At 43.4% G+C, this 17,673-nt stretch overlaps 1 protein-coding gene across 2 annotated transcripts in view; it reads left to right on the top strand.

The window, feature by feature from the left end:
• The window catches only part of EXPH5 (exophilin 5), a 146,400-nt gene extending 131,507 nt beyond the window's left edge, over positions 1 to 14,893 (top strand). For both annotated transcript variants that reach the window (XM_077483963.1, XM_077483964.1), the window contains one exon: positions 5,284 to 14,893. In XM_077483963.1, the coding sequence (XP_077340089.1) occupies positions 5,284 to 9,572 (4,289 nt within the window). In that variant the 3' untranslated portion in view covers positions 9,573 to 14,893. The remainder of the gene's footprint in view (positions 1 to 5,283) is intronic.
• The last annotated feature ends 2,780 nt before the right edge of the window (positions 14,894 to 17,673 follow it).

The following is a 17,673-nucleotide window of genomic DNA, read 5'->3' as shown; positions in this document are numbered from 1 at the left end:
TTGAAAGAAAAGCATTATTCTTTACTTTTTGCTATAATATCCCCAAAAAATGTATAAACATTTTTTTCCTCAGTTTAGGCCTATATGTATTCTTCTACATATTTTTGGTAAAAGAAAATCACATAAACATTTGGTTTGTGCAAAAGTTATAGCTTCTACAAAATAGGGGATAGTTTTATGGCCTTTTTATTAATATTTTCTTTTTACTAGTAATGGCGGCGATCAGCCATTTTTATCGTGACTGCGACATTATGGCGGACACATCGGACACTTTTGGCTCTATTTTGGGACCATTCACGTTTATACAGGGATCAGTGCAATTAAAAATGCATTGATTACTATGTAAATGTGGCAGGAAAGGGGTTTACCGCTAGGCAGAGCTGTAGGGCTTAAGTGTGTCCTAGGTAGTGATTTTAATTGTGGGGGGGGCTGTGTGTGACACATCACTGATCACCGCTCCCGATTACAGGGAGCGGTGATCAGTGACAGTGTCACTAGGCAGAACTTACATAGTTACATAGTTAGTAAGGTTGAATAAAGACACCAGTCCATTCAGTTCAACCTGAGTACTTCCTCTCTGTGAGACGATCGCAGGTATCCCTGCGGACGTAGAGTCCGTAGGACCCGTGGTCGGACTCGCAGAGGTCGTGGCGGGCACGTGCGACTGCTAGCCAAGCCTTGCGAGATCACGTACAATAATGTGATTTTGCGCAGCAGAGCCAACTTGCCGCAGTAAAACTGTGACGGCTGGTCCGCAAGCGGTTAAGGGTGTGCACACTTATGCAACCATATTATTTTAATTTTTTCATCTTTACTTCCCTCCACCTAAAAGATTTCAGTTTGGTTGTTCAACTGAGTTATATAGTTTATAGGTCACATTAACGGTGGAAAAAGTTCTAAGATTATTCATCTTTGTATAATTTTTTTACATCACAGAAACCTGACATGTTAACAGGGGTGTGTGGATGTAAAAATTCTGTGTTTTCAGTGAGGGGTACTGCATACAAATAGAGACCAAATACAGAATGATTATGTATACAATTGTATCGTCAATCCATTTACTGTCTAGGAGAAAAATATGATTGGAAGATCAAAAAGATTGTTTGATGTGCCATACGCTTAATCTGTTTTTCCATCCAGACCTATCAGCAATTTTGATTGAATCAATTGATTTAGTTAAAGCAGTTCTAAAGGCTGAAGGTTTTTTTTTTTTTTTTACATCTTAAACACCCTTCTGTGTACAGCAGCCCCCCTAATACTTACCCGAGCCCCATCTAGAGCCAGCGATGTTGCATAGAAGTCTTGGCTGTCCGGAACTATTCCTCCTCATTGGCTGAGACAGCAGCAGTGTGTCATTGGCTTCTGCTGCTGTCAATCAAAGACAGAGGAAAGAAAGGGGGCGGGGCCTGAATGTTTGAATGTACATACAAAGCCACGGCTCAGCTCGGGCACTCCCATAACAAGCCGATTGGCGTTGGGGCACTCTGCAGGAGGGAGGGGCCAGGAGTGCCAATGGGGGGCATGAGAAGAGGAGGATCTGGGCTGCTCTGTGCAAAACGAATTCACGGAGCAGGTAAGTATATCATGTTTGTTAATTTTAAACAAAACAAAATGACTTCGATATCACTTTAAAATAAATCGACTATACATGTCTCTGATCATTCATCGATTTGATCATTTTGTCAGATAGGAATGCATATTGAGGGCTAGATCTGGTTGTTCAACATCAGTACCTGACCTCACAAATGCTCTTATGGCTGGATGGGCACAAATTTCCACAGACAACTTTTGAAAATCTTGTGTAAAGACTTTCCAGAAGAATGGAGGATGTTGTATCCCTAAAGAGGCAGACAGTATAGAAATGCTCATGGTTTTCTAATGGGATGTCCAACAGATTATATAGGTGTGATCTGACTTGCATGGATATAGTTAGAGCAGTAAAACCCAGTCAGTGCACATTGTTACAGAGCCACAGCCCTGTGTTTATAATATAAAACATGGCTTAAAATATGTACTTAAAAACTGAAAACCAAATCGGGTTTCTTTTATACCTTGAAAAGAATCTGTCAAAAAAAAAATGCTCCAGCCACCAACTTGGCACCTGCTAAGCCTTAAAAAAAAAAAAATCTGCCATTTTGGCCAAATCCCTGGCCAGTATATCAGGCAAAACTTCCCTGATGGTGATGAAGCTGGTCCGCTGCTTCATGCCAATTTTCATTGACAGTCCAACATAGCAATGGGGATAGTTTCAATGTGAGCAGTACAGGAGGTAGTGGCCAGGCCCGGACTGGGAAAAAAATAGGCCCGGCATTTTATACAGGGCAGCCAACTTTTCCAGGGACCGGGGGGGGATTTGGTAGACATTCGCGGGGGGTGGCTGGTGTCGGTCCTCCACACTGTAATGTGCAGGGACACGGTGATCTAAAGAGAACTGCACTGTAAAGGGGCACTGCAATGATTACAGTGCCCCTTTACAGTGCAGTCCCCTTTATATTACAGTGTCCCAGTCCTACTGTGGCCATACAACGCTAGTACTGTCTGTCTCCTATTGTGCCCCACTGCCCAAGTGACACTGACCTGCTCTCTTTTTGGTGGTGCGGTGCAGCGTGGCTCTCTCACTGGTGGTGCGGGAACAGCATGGCTCTCTCTCTCTCTCGTGGTGCGGTACAGTGTGGCTCTCTCTGGTGGTGAGGTGCAGTGTGGCGCTCCCTCTCTGGTGGTGTGGTGCAGCGTGGCTCTCTCTCTCTGGTGGTGCAGCGTGGCTCTCTCTCTGGTGGTGCAGCGTGGCTCTCTCTCTGGTGGTGCAGCGTGGCTCTCTCTCTCTGGTGGTGCAGCGTGGCTCTCTCTCTCTGGTGGTGCAGCGTGGCTCTCTCTCTCTCTGGTGGTGCAGCGTGGCTCTCTCTCTCTGGTGGTGCAGCGTGGCTCTCTCTCTCTGGTGGTGCAGCGTGGCTCTCTCTCTCTGGTGGTGCAGCGTGGCTCTCTCTCTCTGGTGGTGCAGCGTGGCTCTCTCTCTCTGGTGGTGCAGCGTGGCTCTCTCTCTCTGGTGGTGCAGCGTGGCTCTCTCTCTCTGGTGGTGCAGCGTGGCTCTCTCTCTGGTGGTGCAACGTGGCTCTCTCTCTGGTTGTGCAACGTGGCTCTCTCTCTGGTTGTGCAACGTGGCTCTCTCTCTGGTTGTGCAACGTGGCTCTCTCTCTGGTTGTGCAACGTGGCTCTCTCTCTGGTTGTGCAACGTGGCTCTCTCTCTGGTGGTGCAGCGTGGCTCTCTCTCTCTGGTGGTGCAGCGTGGCTCTCTCTCTCTCTGGTGGTGCAGCGTGGCTATCTCTCTCTCTGGTGGTGCAGCGTGGCTCTCTCTCTCTCTGGTGGTGCAGCGTGGCTCTCTCTCTCTCTGGTGGTGCAGCGTGGCTCTCTCTCTCTCTGGTGGTGCAGCGTGGCTCTCTCTCTCTCTGGTGGTGCAGCGTGGCTCTCTCTCTCTCTGGTGGTGCAGCGTGGCTCTCTCTCTCTCTGGTGGTGCAGCGTGGCTCTCTCTCTCTCTGGTGGTGCAGCGTGGCTCTCTCTCTCTCTGGTGGTGCAGCGTGGCTCTCTCTCTCTCTGGTGGTGCAGCGTGGCTCTCTCTCTCTCTGGTGGTGCAGCGTGGCTCTCTCTCTCTCTGGTGGTGCAGCGTGGCTCTCTCTCTCTCTGGTGGTGCAGCGTGGCTCTCTCTCTCTCTGGTGGTGCAGCGTGGCTCTCTCTCTGGTGGTGCAGCGTGGCTCTCTCTCTGGTGGTGCAGCGTGGCTCTCTCTCTGGTGGTGCAGCGTGGCTCTCTCTCTGGTGGTGCAGCGTGGCTCTCTCTCTCTGGTGGTGCAGCGTGGCTCTCTCTCTCTGGTGGTGCAGCGTGGCTCTCTCTCTCTCTCTGGTGGTGCAGAGTGGCTCTCTCTCTCTCTCTGGTGGTGCAGCGTGGCTCTCTCTCTCTCTCTGGTGGTGCAGCGTGGCTCTCTCTCTCTCTCTGGTGCAGCGTGGCTCTCTCTCTCTCTCTGGTGCAGCGTGGCTCTCTCTCTCTCTCTGGTGGTGCAGCGTGGCTCTCTCTCTCTCTGGTGGTGCAGCGTGGCTCTCTCTCTCTCTCTGGTGGTGCAGCGTGGCTCTCTCTCTCTCTCTGGTGGTGCAGCGTGGCTCTCTCTCTCTCTCTGGTGGTGCAGCGTGGCTCTCTCTCTCTCTCTGGTGGTGCAGCGTGGCTCTCTCTCTCTCTCTGGTGGTGCAGCGTGGCTCTCTCTCTCTCTCTGGTGGTGCAGCGTGGCTCTCTCTCTCTCTCTGGTGGTGCAGCGTGGCTCTCTCTCTCTCTCTGGTGGTGCAGCGTGGCTCTGTCTCTGGTGGTGCGGTGCAGCGTGGCTCTGTCTCTGGTGGTGCTGGGGCTATTAGTTCCCCAGCACAGTCCTCTCTTTCGTTTTGTATGTCTTCTGTAGTAGCTGCTACAGGCACTTCTGCTTGTTTCCAGGTTTCTCTCTCCCTCCCCCCCACCCCCAGCAGTGTGCATGCTGGGGAGTGTAGTAAGCTCCCTGCTGAAAACAGTTGAGCTACCTATCTCTGGGACTACATTTCCCATGATGCCCCTCTAGGTCTCCGATTGGCCCTCTGTTGTGGCCAATGGTGAGGGAAGCTTTCTCCTCACATGTGCTGCCGACAAGAGAAGGGGGGGCACGAGCGGGGGAAACATCTTGACAGCAGCCCCGCCCCTTGCCTCACCGTGTGGACACCTTGGCTGGAGGAGGAGGAGCAGCCCCTGGGAGCAAAGAGCAGAACTGTCAGTGCGGCGCTGAGGCTGAGCTGTGTGTGAGAGACACACAGCTCATCCCATGCAGCCGCCAGTTCCGCCGGAGGAGACACGGAACGGCCGCATAGCGGTAGCGACGGCCACGGCCTGTGTTAACAATGTTCAGGCCGCAGTCGCCGCTTACCTCCCGCTGTGCGGCCTAAACAGCAACATTCTATGGAGCGGGCGGCCCCGGCCCACCGGGCAAATGCCCGGTCTGCCCTATAGCAAGTCCGGGCCTGGTCGTGGCATATTCAGACACTGCCTGAAAGTGCTGAAGATTTGCCTGTCAGGCTGTGCAAGCAGGAATGTAGATGATGCTTTTTTGCAGTTTTTTTTATTTTGTTTCTAATCACAGGGTCTCTTTAACTTAAGCTGATCTTGGTTACATTAGCTGAATGACAAATATAGCTAAAAAATGCATAGAAGATTATAGATACTGTCTAAATGATGATCAAATTATTATGGTAGGATGCACATTAACCATCTTGTATATTTAGTTTTAGGAGATCTGGACCAAAAACTTGCCCAAGAACAAAGTTACAGCCACCCATTGAGGACTAGCATAGCATCAACTTATAAATATGGCAAAACATACAGCACAGAAAGCTCACATCACCATACATCAGACTCAAGGAAAGAATACAGCACTTTATCCTCTCATAATGAAAGAAAAAAAGTCTCTTTGGGAGAAATGCATACCACCCACGCCACATACCAGCCAAGGAGGTTTTACGAAATGTACTCAATCAGGCATCAATCAACATCACAATCAGAGGCTTACAGGAAGAGTATCTATGATAAAAGCCCTTCTTTGTGCTCTGACACCCACAGTAAAGCACCAGGTTTTGTACCCATCTCTGGGAAATTTTCTTCAAGCAGCTTGGATCTACCATCAGTGAGCTTAAAACAAGAGAGGATCAAACATCACAAGCCAAGGAGGATACCCATCACCTCAATCAGATGGAATACATCATCGCCTTCTAGCCACCCTGAGGTATCCGGAAGGCCTTTCCGAACACAGTCTGCTCTGGATCTTACAAATTGCGGTAACACTTCTCGGCAAAATCGAATATTTGATCTTTACAATTCAAACAGAGTTACTTCTTTGGGCTCTGATTTCCATAAACTCAACCATCAAATTGACTTGACAGGTAGATCATCTCAGAACAGTTCAGATCAATGCCCTACTGGATATTACACAACAAACTCTGGTGGTCATGGATCCATACCCAAATATGCAACAAAAACCAGCAGTCACTGGGAAGAAGAGAACAAGGAAAATTCTATTATGTTAAACAAAGTCACAAGCCAGCCACCTTCTTGTGCTAGGACTAAAACAGACAAGGATACAGAACCCATGGAAGTTTTACATGAACATCCAGCACTAGATAATGTTTGTAACTTGCAGGATCAAGTAGCAGACTTTATTTTCACAAGCAATATATCTGATCCACATGCTTTGAATTCACAAACTGAGAACATCTCTCCTAAATCAGATATGTCAGCAGTCGACACTGAACCTTTTGGAGAGAATTTGGATGTGGGTCAGCACATTCCAGTAGGCTTCACAATGACACATAAAATTGAAAACAAAACAAAAGAATCCGTCGAGACACATTGTGGTGGCCTATCGGAATTGGAGCCCATGGAGGTTGATGTTCCGAAAGCTTCACTTCCATCTACAGTGAGTTTTTCATCCACTGCTGAAGACTTGAGACAAGTTGGCAACAGTAATCAAAAAGACACTGGACCTTTGTTCACTAACCAGGACAAAGCAACATTTTCATTTCAAAGTTCTAAACATTTATTTGAACCTAATCTAAAGAGAGATTATTCTCCTTTTACAAATGTGTTTACATCTTCAAAACCCATTGGTGGGAATGATACAACTTCAAAAAATCTCTCCACTGATATTGCTGAAAGACTTTTAATGCTGAACTCAAGACGGGGTTCAAAGGACAATAACTTTGAAGGGTATAGGTCAGATATGCTGAAGCATCAGAAAAGAAATGCATCTTCACTTCCAGATTTAATTGATATGAAAAATGAGCAATGCTGTTATACAGATGACAGTTCCCCAACAATCAAAAATGGCTCCTTAACCACTGTGTCCAACACAAAACTGTCTGATAAAGCACACATAATGAGTTCAGGAAATAACTTCAGTTCCCAGAGTTTCACAAGCCAGATTGAAGATTCAAATTTAATAACTTCGGATTCTCTAGAAATGTTAAATACATGTTCTTTTGATCCAGCAATTGACAGAACGTCAAATGAAAAAGATATCCCATTGCTGGAAAGGGTATCATTCTTGACAGACACCGTAACAGAAATTGATGGTACAAAAGCCTTACATATGCCAGAAACTGATCCTCCTAATTTAGACATATATCAAAGGTATAAAGCATTGTATGTTAATAATCGGTCAAATTATGTCCAGCGCGGAGCTGATACAAATAATAATCGATCATTACCCAAAACAGTGCAAACTCCTAAGGAACATAGGGAAGCTGATGGGTCAAACAGTGTGTTTGTTTCAGTAACAAATCAACAAAATATTGATAGAGGAACACAAAATTTAGAAACTGGAAAAGAAATGTCCCAAAACAATTTGAATCCACAAAGAACTGACAAGATAACTGAAATCAATGAGCCTCCCAGAATTCAAAGCATAACCGTCATTCCCAACAGGCAGATTGTGGAGGAGAATTTACAAAGAAAGGACAACACAGATAAAAAGTCCTCAAACCTGCTTAAAAAGCAGTTGCGTCTGGCACCACAGCCATACAAAAAGAGTGTTAATACCAAAGAGGACACCAACCCCCCATTTTCTGGAGGCGGGCTGAAGCCAAACATTTATACTTGTGAAAATCTGTCTGATATCCGATCTGTTGAAATCAACAACACCATTTCTGAAATTCAACAGACATCTAAAACATACACTTCTGAAGGAGTGACAGAAAGAACTCAAATTTATGAAACGTGTTACACAGATTCCTCAAAGCCTGATGTTGATACTGTTGAATATCATAAGGTTGTTTCAATCTATTACACCTTACCTCGTAAATTTTCTAAAAGATTGTCAAATGTATCCCAGAACAACTTGAAAAACATTGATCAGACTCTTGAAACTAGTCGAGCTCCCAGCGCTCTTTTGGAGAGGATATTAAATAGGTGCTCAGAAGCTGAAGAAAACCATGACTTTGGTTACCAAAATAAGGGAAAAATATCACCGTCCCATTGCACGCCTGAAAATGTATTGACCAAAGAACTGGATTCAGGAGAAACTCCTTTAAGCCAACAGCATCTTTTAAATTTCAATCTCATTCCTTTGCAAACTAATCTAAATAAGAATAGCACACCCTTTCCTGGTGCAGACATTACTCCACCTGATTTCAATTTGACAGATCAGTTCAATTTGGAGGACCAGTTTAGTTCATTGCATATCTCCCAGAGTAGTTGCGGTCACAGAGGTAATGACTTACAGATACAAAGAAATCCCACAAACCAAAATGAATATAGTCCTACAAGGTCTTCACCCCGGCATAACCAAAATACTTCCTACACCTTACCAAATAGGAAATGTAATCTCCAGGATTTGGAAAGAAGTATTCTTGAGAATGATGTTGCTATGGCACGTGACAGATGTAACGTATATTCAAAAAGAGAAGCCGCATTTCCTGTAACTCCAGAATTCCAGGATGTAATTTTATCACCAACGTTTGGTTACGATAATCTTCATTTTACTGGAGGTTGCAATTCAATTGACACTCAGGAAAGGCAGGTGAATAATATCCAGAATTGTGTGGAAAAAGAAGACAATTTGTCCAACAAAGATTCCTTTGAAGGTGGAGTAATTTACAGAGAAGATATTCCGTCATTCTATAAATCCAAAATTTTAAATAGACGTGAATCACACCATGCTAGAGACACCTCACCAAGCATGGAAACCAAACTCGGTAACCAATCTCAAAGCAATCCTTATGCTACTAGACCATCTTACAACTCTGAGTTTGTTCAGAAGAAAATGAAACCTATAAATGCCAAGAGATTTACTTTTTCCTTCGACAACAATGGACAAAGAGAAAACAGCAACTCTCGGTCAATTGAATCATTTGGTGAAAGTATTGGGCAGTCTGACGTTGATTCACCATCTGTATTCTATTCACCAAAGGGCAATTCTTCATATGCAGACAAACATTATTATAAACAGGGACGCTTAGCTGAGGGCAGAACTTCTCAATCTTCCAATATGTTTCGCTCCAAAAGTTTGAAAAGCATCAATCATGATTACAAAGAGGAAGAGGTTGAGATCAGAAGAAAAAGTGATGGAAATTTTTCTTCAAAAAGTTATGGTGGAAATATGAAAGGCAGAAGTCCTTCAGGCATCTGTGACAATGGTACACTTAATAGGATACATTCAGCTGAGATTATTGATGAGAATGATAATTGGCCAGATAGCATTATGGGCAATGAAAAAAACCCTGTATACACTGCTAAGGCTGTTGACTATGGAATTTTTGGAAAGGAACAACAGGAAGCACTTTTAAACAATGTAAAGAGATCACTTACTGAAGGCAGGTTATGGAGGCCAAGTTTTCTAAAAAATCCAAACTCCTTGAGGAATGAGGATTCTTATGAATCAGGCTGCAAACCTGATGATGATCTGAAAGGGACTCTAAACATATATGAGGGCGTGGTCCCTCCCAATTCAGAATCTGATACTGATACAACAACTGATGATGAATATTACTTGAATGAAAACGACAAAGAATCTGAATTGTGAAGTGCTTCAGGATTAGAACCGAGACAGTATTGCTGCTTTTTCAGACTATACACTGGCTTTACATGAAAATATGTGTAAAATAATTATTTTGCTATAGTAACATTTTGACAACAATTTGTTGTATGAAAGTGTAATTTGGAAGGTAGCTTCTTCTAAATGCCAACTACATGTGTATATTTCAAGAAATATATAGCATAAAGAGGGTGCCAGCTATGGTTTTAGGTTTTAAGCAAGATAAGTAAAAGAAATATGAAAGTATCAACCCCATTCTTGTGATTTGCAAATTTTAGGGAGCTATGCCATGTGCTTTTTCGAACGGGTCCCACTGCCTGTGCTGGTGAATGGCAAAACCTGACATACGGTACTCACATAAAAAAAAAAACACAGCTAATTTACACATTTTGTACGTCTTATTGGTGCTGGTGAGATATGCGTAGTGACCTCCAAAATACCTCCAAAAATGAACAATTTAATGCCAAAGCCCAGCAGGAATGGTTTTGATTTTTCTGATGGCTACTGGAACCTCTGAGTAATGATGAAATGCAAAGCTAAAATTCTATTTATTATGAAACGAGAGTCAATGCATCAGCTCTAGGCACATATTTTCAGTCCCTTTTCGTATGTTTTTGTTTTTTGTGTTTTTTTTTTTTTTTTTTTATTGAAATACATTTTTGATCCTGTTGTGCTAAAGCAGGGGTCTCCAAGCTTTCTTAAGAAAGGGCCAATTTACTGTTCTTCAGACTTGAGGGGGACCAGATTGTACCCAGTGGGAGCAAACAATGCCCGATCTTTGGTATTAGGGGGAGAAATAGTTGGTGTCATTGGGAGGAATAGTAACCCATTTTTGTTAGTGGAAGCAAATATATGCCATTGTTTGTATCAGTGAAAGAAATAGTGCCCTATTGTTACTGTCAGTGGCAGGAATTATGCCCCATTGTTGGTGGCAGGAATGATGCCTCAGGGGTCAAATATTGGCAAGCAAAGGGCCACATTCAGCCCCAGGGCTGCAGTTTGGAGACCACTGTGCTAAAGCATGATTAATCTCTTGCTAGGTAAATGTGCATACTATTCTTAAAGAGACAATGTCACCAGACCATTCATTATAACAGTCTTCCCATAAGAGCTTAAAGGGGTTGTAAAACCTCATGGTTTTTCACCTTAATGCATCGTACACATTAAGGTGAAAAAACTTCTGTCAGTCATCACCCCCCTGTTTTTCTTACCTGAGCCCTGGAATTTCCAACAGCAAGGACACGCTGTCCCTCTGCCTAGGCTTCTCGGCACTTGTTTGGATAGATTGATAGCAGTGCAGCCATTGGCTCCCGCTGCTGTCAATCAAATCCAATGACACGGGGGTGGGGCCGAGTCTGACATTCGTGTCTATGGATGCAAATACTGGACTCTGGGGGTGTGCCCGAAAGGGAGAGCGCTTCTCTTAGGGGGTTATCTGATGTGGGGAGGAGCCGCGAGAGCCACCCAGGGACCCCAGAAATTGAGGATCGGGCCACACTATGCAACGTGAGCTGCACAGTGGAGGTAAGTATGTTTGTTATATTAAAAAAACAAAAAACAAAGTTTTTTTTTATTCACAATAAATAAACACATCAAATGTTTAAACTGAGGAAATGTACTATTTTAAGGAAAACATAAGGTCATTTTGAAATTGATTGGCAAATTGATAGGCTGGCAAATTTAAGTGTTTTTAAAGGTTCAAATTTTTCTTTTAAAAACCTTATACCTACCTGTTCTATGTAATAGTTTTGCACAGAGCAGCCCCGATCCTGCTCTTCTTAGGTCCCCTGTAGGCGCTCTTGGCCTCTCCCCCCCCCCCCCCTGCTGAGTGCCCCCAGAGCAAGCTCTGGGGCCACGCATGCATGCTCACTCCCAAGCCACCTCCTGCATGTCAGGGATACACAGAGCCCTGCTTGGCCCCACCCCTGCTCCCTCCTCAATGAGTGTGATTGATGGCATCAGAAACCAATAAGGAGAGAGAGATACAGCGGAAGAGCGTCTGCTTTCAGGCACATTGCTCAATTGGGATCGGTGAGTATAAGGGAGGGCTGAGGGGGGAGCTGTGGACTGAAGTTTTTTTTTTTTTTTTTACCTTCATGCATAGAATACATGATGGTAAAAAAAAACTTTCAGGCTTTTAGAGCTACATTAAAATTGGTACTAACAAGGAAGAGCTGGAAGAACATTTAACTAATTGGGTTAATTGACAAAAAGGTCAGTAACATAATTTGGTACAAAAAGAGCATCTTAAAGAGTCTGTGTGTCCCCATTCGCCTGCCAGAGTCAACTAAAAAATTCACATGTAATTTCCACATTGGCTCTGGGGCATTGCTTGCACAGTACTAACGACTGTTCCACTGCATTGGCAAGTAACCAATGCTGCACTGTTAGAGTAAAGGGGCAGGGTCACATTTACTGAACAATATTAATATTCTGATGAGGTTCAGGTTTGTGTGACTGAGGGAGCTAACCGAAGGTGAGTACCAGAATAGCGAACCTCTTAGCGTGCCCTGACTGGGCAAATTACAGGTTTGTGTTAAGGATTTTAAAGAGGAGCTTTCGGCCCCTGTGTACAGCTGCCTGTCTGACAGAAGCGGATCTCATGACTGGCATCTGGCGAACTAGCATTCTTGGAAATCAGCAGCCGACTGGCATCCGATCAGTGATTGCAGCCAATGGCTGCCAGTGCTGTACCAGCATGTTCTGGCAGGGGGGAGGCACATTGGGGGGAGATCACTGTACTAACATTGGTTGTGTAGTACAGTGATCTGTCAAGTGTTTGTTTTTTTTATCATCCAGCCCGCTGAGTTGAATGAACAAGAGTGTACGAGGCTTTATCCACAAAAACTTGCGTGATTAGTGAATCCGGTATATTCTGCAGTGAATCCACCACATGCTTACCTGGTCCCGCGCCATCTTCTCTTATGTCATTGGGAGCTGGCTGTTACTTCCAGATTCTTGCGCACTGCAATAATCAGACCCATTGATGCCATGGTGTGCCCCGGAGTCTCCTCGGATGCATGATTTAAGTATCCCAGGAGGCTGCGGGCAATTGAATACATCTTTCTCATCTAGATGAGAAGCTAGGAAGTGCGGAATGTGGCCCCAAAAAAGGTAATGGGAAAAATAAAGTAAAAAAAATAATTCAGACTGTGTGGGGGAGTAAGGGGTTAGGAGTGGAATACTGGAAAGTGGGTGGGGAGGGTGAAGGTCCGCTTTAACTTTGATTTAAACTTGGATGTGATCACATTTCGTCATGTTGTCTTTTGTTTCCATTTTTCTCTGTCATAACTAATTCAGGTGAAAACTGATACAGCTCTTTTCATGAAGCCCTTTTATTGTTTTCTTTATCAATGGAAAGACTGCATATGTATTTGTCTCTAAAAAATGGAAAAAGTTTGTAAAAATGTTATTTCTGTAATTTAGAGATGGTGTGACTAATCTGCATCCGCCAGCTGCTAAGGAATTGGTCGGGCGCGCATACTAATTTTAGGTGTCCTGGTTGCTGGTACCTTGGTTCTCAGAATATAATGTACTATAAATGAAATCTGGGCAAACCACTAAATCCATTGTTGGAAACACACAAACTGTTTCTGGAGGCAGTCTTGTGATTCGGACTGTGCTGCCAGATAATAATACAGCCTCATCCTAGACCTTCCTGCAGCCTACACTGCAGAGACCCTGAGAGGATAGAAATATGGAGGTTACCAATACTGGTCTGAAATATTTTCTGGCAGATTTATTGGTTTCAGTACAACACTATGCATATTGCTGTGTTTTTTTGTTTTTTTGTTTTTTTTTTGTTTTTGTTTGTTTTTTACATGACTGAAAAGGACTGCATTTGATATTTTGATTTATTCTGACTGAATTGAACAAACTTTCAACCATGGGGGTCCTGCAAGCACCTTCCAGGCTTGATAAACATTGATTTAATAATCATCTGAACTGGATGGAAAATTATCAGCCGAACGGTGTATACTATTAGATGCAGTTTGGCAGTGCCACTGTATTTAGGAAGCCATAGGTTTCATAGCTGCCAAATACATTGGGGTTGATTTACTAAAACTGGAGGATGCAAAACTGGTTCACCTGTGCATGGTAGCCAATCAGCTTCTAACTTCTGCTTGTTAAATTAAAGTGATTGTAAAGTCTCTTGTCTGTTATTTTGAACAAAATAAATAGTTATACTCGCCTGCTCTGTGCAGTGTATTTGTACAGAGCAGCCCGGCTCCTCCTCTTGTCAGGTTCCTCTTCGGTGTTCCAGGCCCCTCCCTCCTGTCAAGTGCCCCCACAGCAAGCAGCTTGCTATGGGTGCACCTGAGCCGAGTCACAGCTCCCTGTGTCAATTTAGACACGGAGCTACGGCCTGGCCCTGCCCCCTTTCTCTCCTCATTGGCTGACTGACTTTGATTGGCAGGAGCCAATTGCACCGCGCTGCTGTCAGCCAATGAGGAGGAGAGTCCTGGGCAGCCGAGACATTCCTGCAACATCGCTGGATCTATAGGGACCTCAGGTAAGTATTAGGGGTGCTGACGGGGGCTGCTGTACAAAGAAGGCATTTTATCTTAATGCATAGAATGCATTAAGGTAAAAAAAACTGACTTTACAATCACTTTAAGCTTTGACAAAAAAAAAATGGAAGCTGATTGGTTTCTATGCAGAGCTCCACCAGATTTTGCACTCCCCATTTGACTCAACCCCATTGCCTGGCAGTGGCAATTCCTATATCCACACTATTAGCATGGATGGGGGGAATCCATTGCTTTTCTCTTTTTTAGCCCATGGGTTGAATAAGAGAAAAGTGAGCCACATATAGCGAGCATAAATCTTTACATAAAAAAATATAATTTTTTTGAATAAAACTAGATGGTGGAGGTGATAATAAAAGCAGCCGGATACTAGTTGTCACTTTAGGGTCAGCAGATAGTTATAATCCGATGTCCAAGTGAGCCCTCCACTCATAGTTAATGATGTATATAGCTGTAAATAAACTGACTGCACTTTCAGAAATATTTATTTTTGTCAGAACTGAATTATGGATATATTTTATAAGCAGGGTGTAATGCTTAATAAAAAAAACAAAAACATGTAAAGTATTTGTATTGTCTATTGATGTAATATAATGAAAAGTATTTTTTGTATTTTTTTTACTGTATCAATTGTAAATTATGTAAGTATATAAAAACAAGTTTTGTGTTTGTTCTAAGCCACGGATGAATACTTTGGTCTTGGAAATAAAACTGTCTGTAAGACGTGTAAGCTAGGATTGGAATGTGTAGTTCTCAAATAAAACTTGCACTTGGAACTTTTGTTTGTGCCGTTTTATTATCTACATCCAATGATATACAAGTATTAAAGGTCCCAGTGGAATGGACGGAAATTAGATCATTGTTGACTGTAGTATGGTAGCTATCCAGTTTAAAAGCTTTCATGTAAATTCCAAACCTGGGTTCCTTGCCTCCTCAGTGCCAACCCCTCTTTGCTACCCTAAATTACCAAAGTAATATAACTTGGAACAGTGCTGATTGCAGCTGAGGAGAGATGCTTGTAGAAGATCTAGACAAAGGATATAGATGCTGGTGACACGTGCAGTGATGCTTCCATATACACCCCTAGTATTTGGTTGTGTCACCAAGTTTTGGGAGACGACTAAAATATTCCCACCTTTTAATGTTGAATATCATTCAGGGTAACAAGTTCACATCTAAGAAGTTCCCCAGAGTATAACAGCTGCAGCAGTCACAATGGAAGCTAATTTATTTATTACAGGTACTTATATATGCTGTCAATTTATGCAGCACTTTACATATATATTGTACAGTCGCATCAGTCCCTGCCCTCAAGGAGCTTACAACCTAAAGTCCCTAACTCGCATTCATACATACTAGGGCCAATTTAAACACGAGCCATTAACCAGAGTACCCAGAGGAAACCCACGTAGGCACAGGGAGAACATACAAACTCCAGGTAGTGCCGTTGTTGAGATTTGAACTAACAACCCTAGTGTTGCTAGGCGGATGCTTACATCTGTACCATGCATTGTCTCACCAGAAATGCAGCCTGCATCCTTTTTTTTTTTTTCTTCTTTGCTTTGCCTTGCTGTACACATTTGGGATGGGGCTTAAAGATGAGACAAACAGATACTATGTTTAAAGCGGCATACCACCAGAGTAGTCAAACATTTCTTCTTTAAGGTTTACAATTGTCTGTGTGCATTTTTTATGTTTTCCCATTCAAGTTTAGAGAGCCAAAAACATGCATTGTTCAAGGAAAAAAATGCTGTACTTTTTTTTTTTTTTTTTCCCAAGATGCACAGAAGATGAAAAGCACAGGTATGGACGGGCCATAGAAAATGTTATTCTGCATTGGCCAATACATGTAAAATCGCACAGGTGTGAATGGGGACTTTATTATTTATAATGCATGAAACAAAAATAATGGAGGGTGTTTGACCCACATTTTAAAGTCAATACTTTGTAGAACCACCTTTCACCGCAATTATAGCGGCAAGTCTTTCTGGGAATGTCTCTACCAGCTTTGTCAGATTGGCTGGAGAGTGTCTGTGCCCCAGATTCTCAATTGGTTTTAGGTCTGGACTTTGACTCATACATGAATATGCTTTGTCTAAACAATTTCAATGTAGCTCTGGCTGTATGTTTAAGGTTGTCCTGCTGGAAGGTGAACATCCACCCCAGTCTCGAGTCTTTTACAGACTCTAACAGGTTTCTTCTAGGTTTGGTCCTGTATTTGGCTCCATCCATCTTCCCATCAACTCTGACCAGCTTCCTTGTCCCTGCTGAAGAAAAGCATCCCCACAACATGATGCTGCCTCCACCATGTTTCACGGTGGAGATGGTGTGTTCAGGGTGATGTGCAGTGTTCGTTTTCCTCCACGTATAGCGTTTTGCTTTCATGCCAAAAAGTTCAATTTTGGTCTCATCTGACCAGTGCACCTTCTTCCACATGTTTGCTCTGTCCCCTACATGGCTTCTCGCAAACTGTAAACAGGACGACTTATGGTTTTCTTTCAACAATGGCTTTCTTCTTGCCACGCTTTCATAAAGGCCAGATTTGTGGAGGGCACGACTAATAATTGTCCTGTGGACAGATTCTCCCACCTGAGCTGTGGATCTCTGTGGCTCTGCCAGAGTTACCATGGGCCTCTTGGCTGCTTCTCTGATTAATGCTCTCCTTGCCCAGCCTGTGAGTTTAGGTGGATGGGCATGTCTTGGTAGGTTTGCATTTGTGCCATACTCTTTCCATTTTCAGATAATGGATTGATCAGTGCTGTGTGAAATGTTCAAAGCTTGGGCTTTTTTATAACCTAACCCTGCTTTAAACTTCTCCACAACTTGGCCTTTTTGATGCTGTTTGTTTACTAAGGTTCTCTAACAAACCCCTGAGGGCTTCACAGAACAGCTGTATTTATAGAGATTAAATTACACACAGGCTGAATATTTACTATGAATATTTACTAATTTGGGGACTTCCTAAGGCAATTGTTTCCACTAGATTTTAGTTAGGGGTTATCGGCGTAAAGGTGGCTGAATACAAATGCATGCCACACTTTTCACACATTTATTTGTAAACAATTTTTTTCCTTCCACTTCACAATGATGTGCCACTTTGTGTTGGTCTATCACATAAAATCCCAATAAAATATATTAACTTTTTTGACCGGAATATGACAAAATGTGGAAAATTTCAGAGAGTATGAATACATTTTCAAGGCACTGTATATATGAAATAAGATAACAGAACTCTGTAATCATTGCAATATTAAACAAAATGTTCACGTGCAAGCACTGTATGTACCCACATTTGACTTGGTGTTAGCCTTTTGCGGTTCCGGGAGAGCAGAGCTGGAGTTTTTGAGAAAGAAGCAGCTTCTAGAGAAAATCGGTTCTCTAAAAATGAGATGGCAGAGTGACAGAAAGGAAAAGTCAATCACTTACACGGTCTAGTCACAGGTTGGGGAGGGACTCGAATTCTGCTTTAAATTTGTGTTCTTGGGTTTGGAATGTTAAAGTGGCAGATGGGAGTTTGTGTATTTTCTCTCCTTTCTTTAATGTTTACCAGTACTAAAGGG

This window comes from Lithobates pipiens, unplaced genomic scaffold (assembly GCF_037356315.1).
Source record: "Lithobates pipiens isolate NorthernLeopardFrog02 unplaced genomic scaffold, aLitPip1_a1.2 Scaffold_16, whole genome shotgun sequence".
In the NCBI taxonomy this organism is placed as follows: domain Eukaryota; kingdom Metazoa; phylum Chordata; class Amphibia; order Anura; family Ranidae; genus Lithobates; species Lithobates pipiens.
This window is presented reverse-complemented; position numbering and strand designations above follow the sequence as displayed.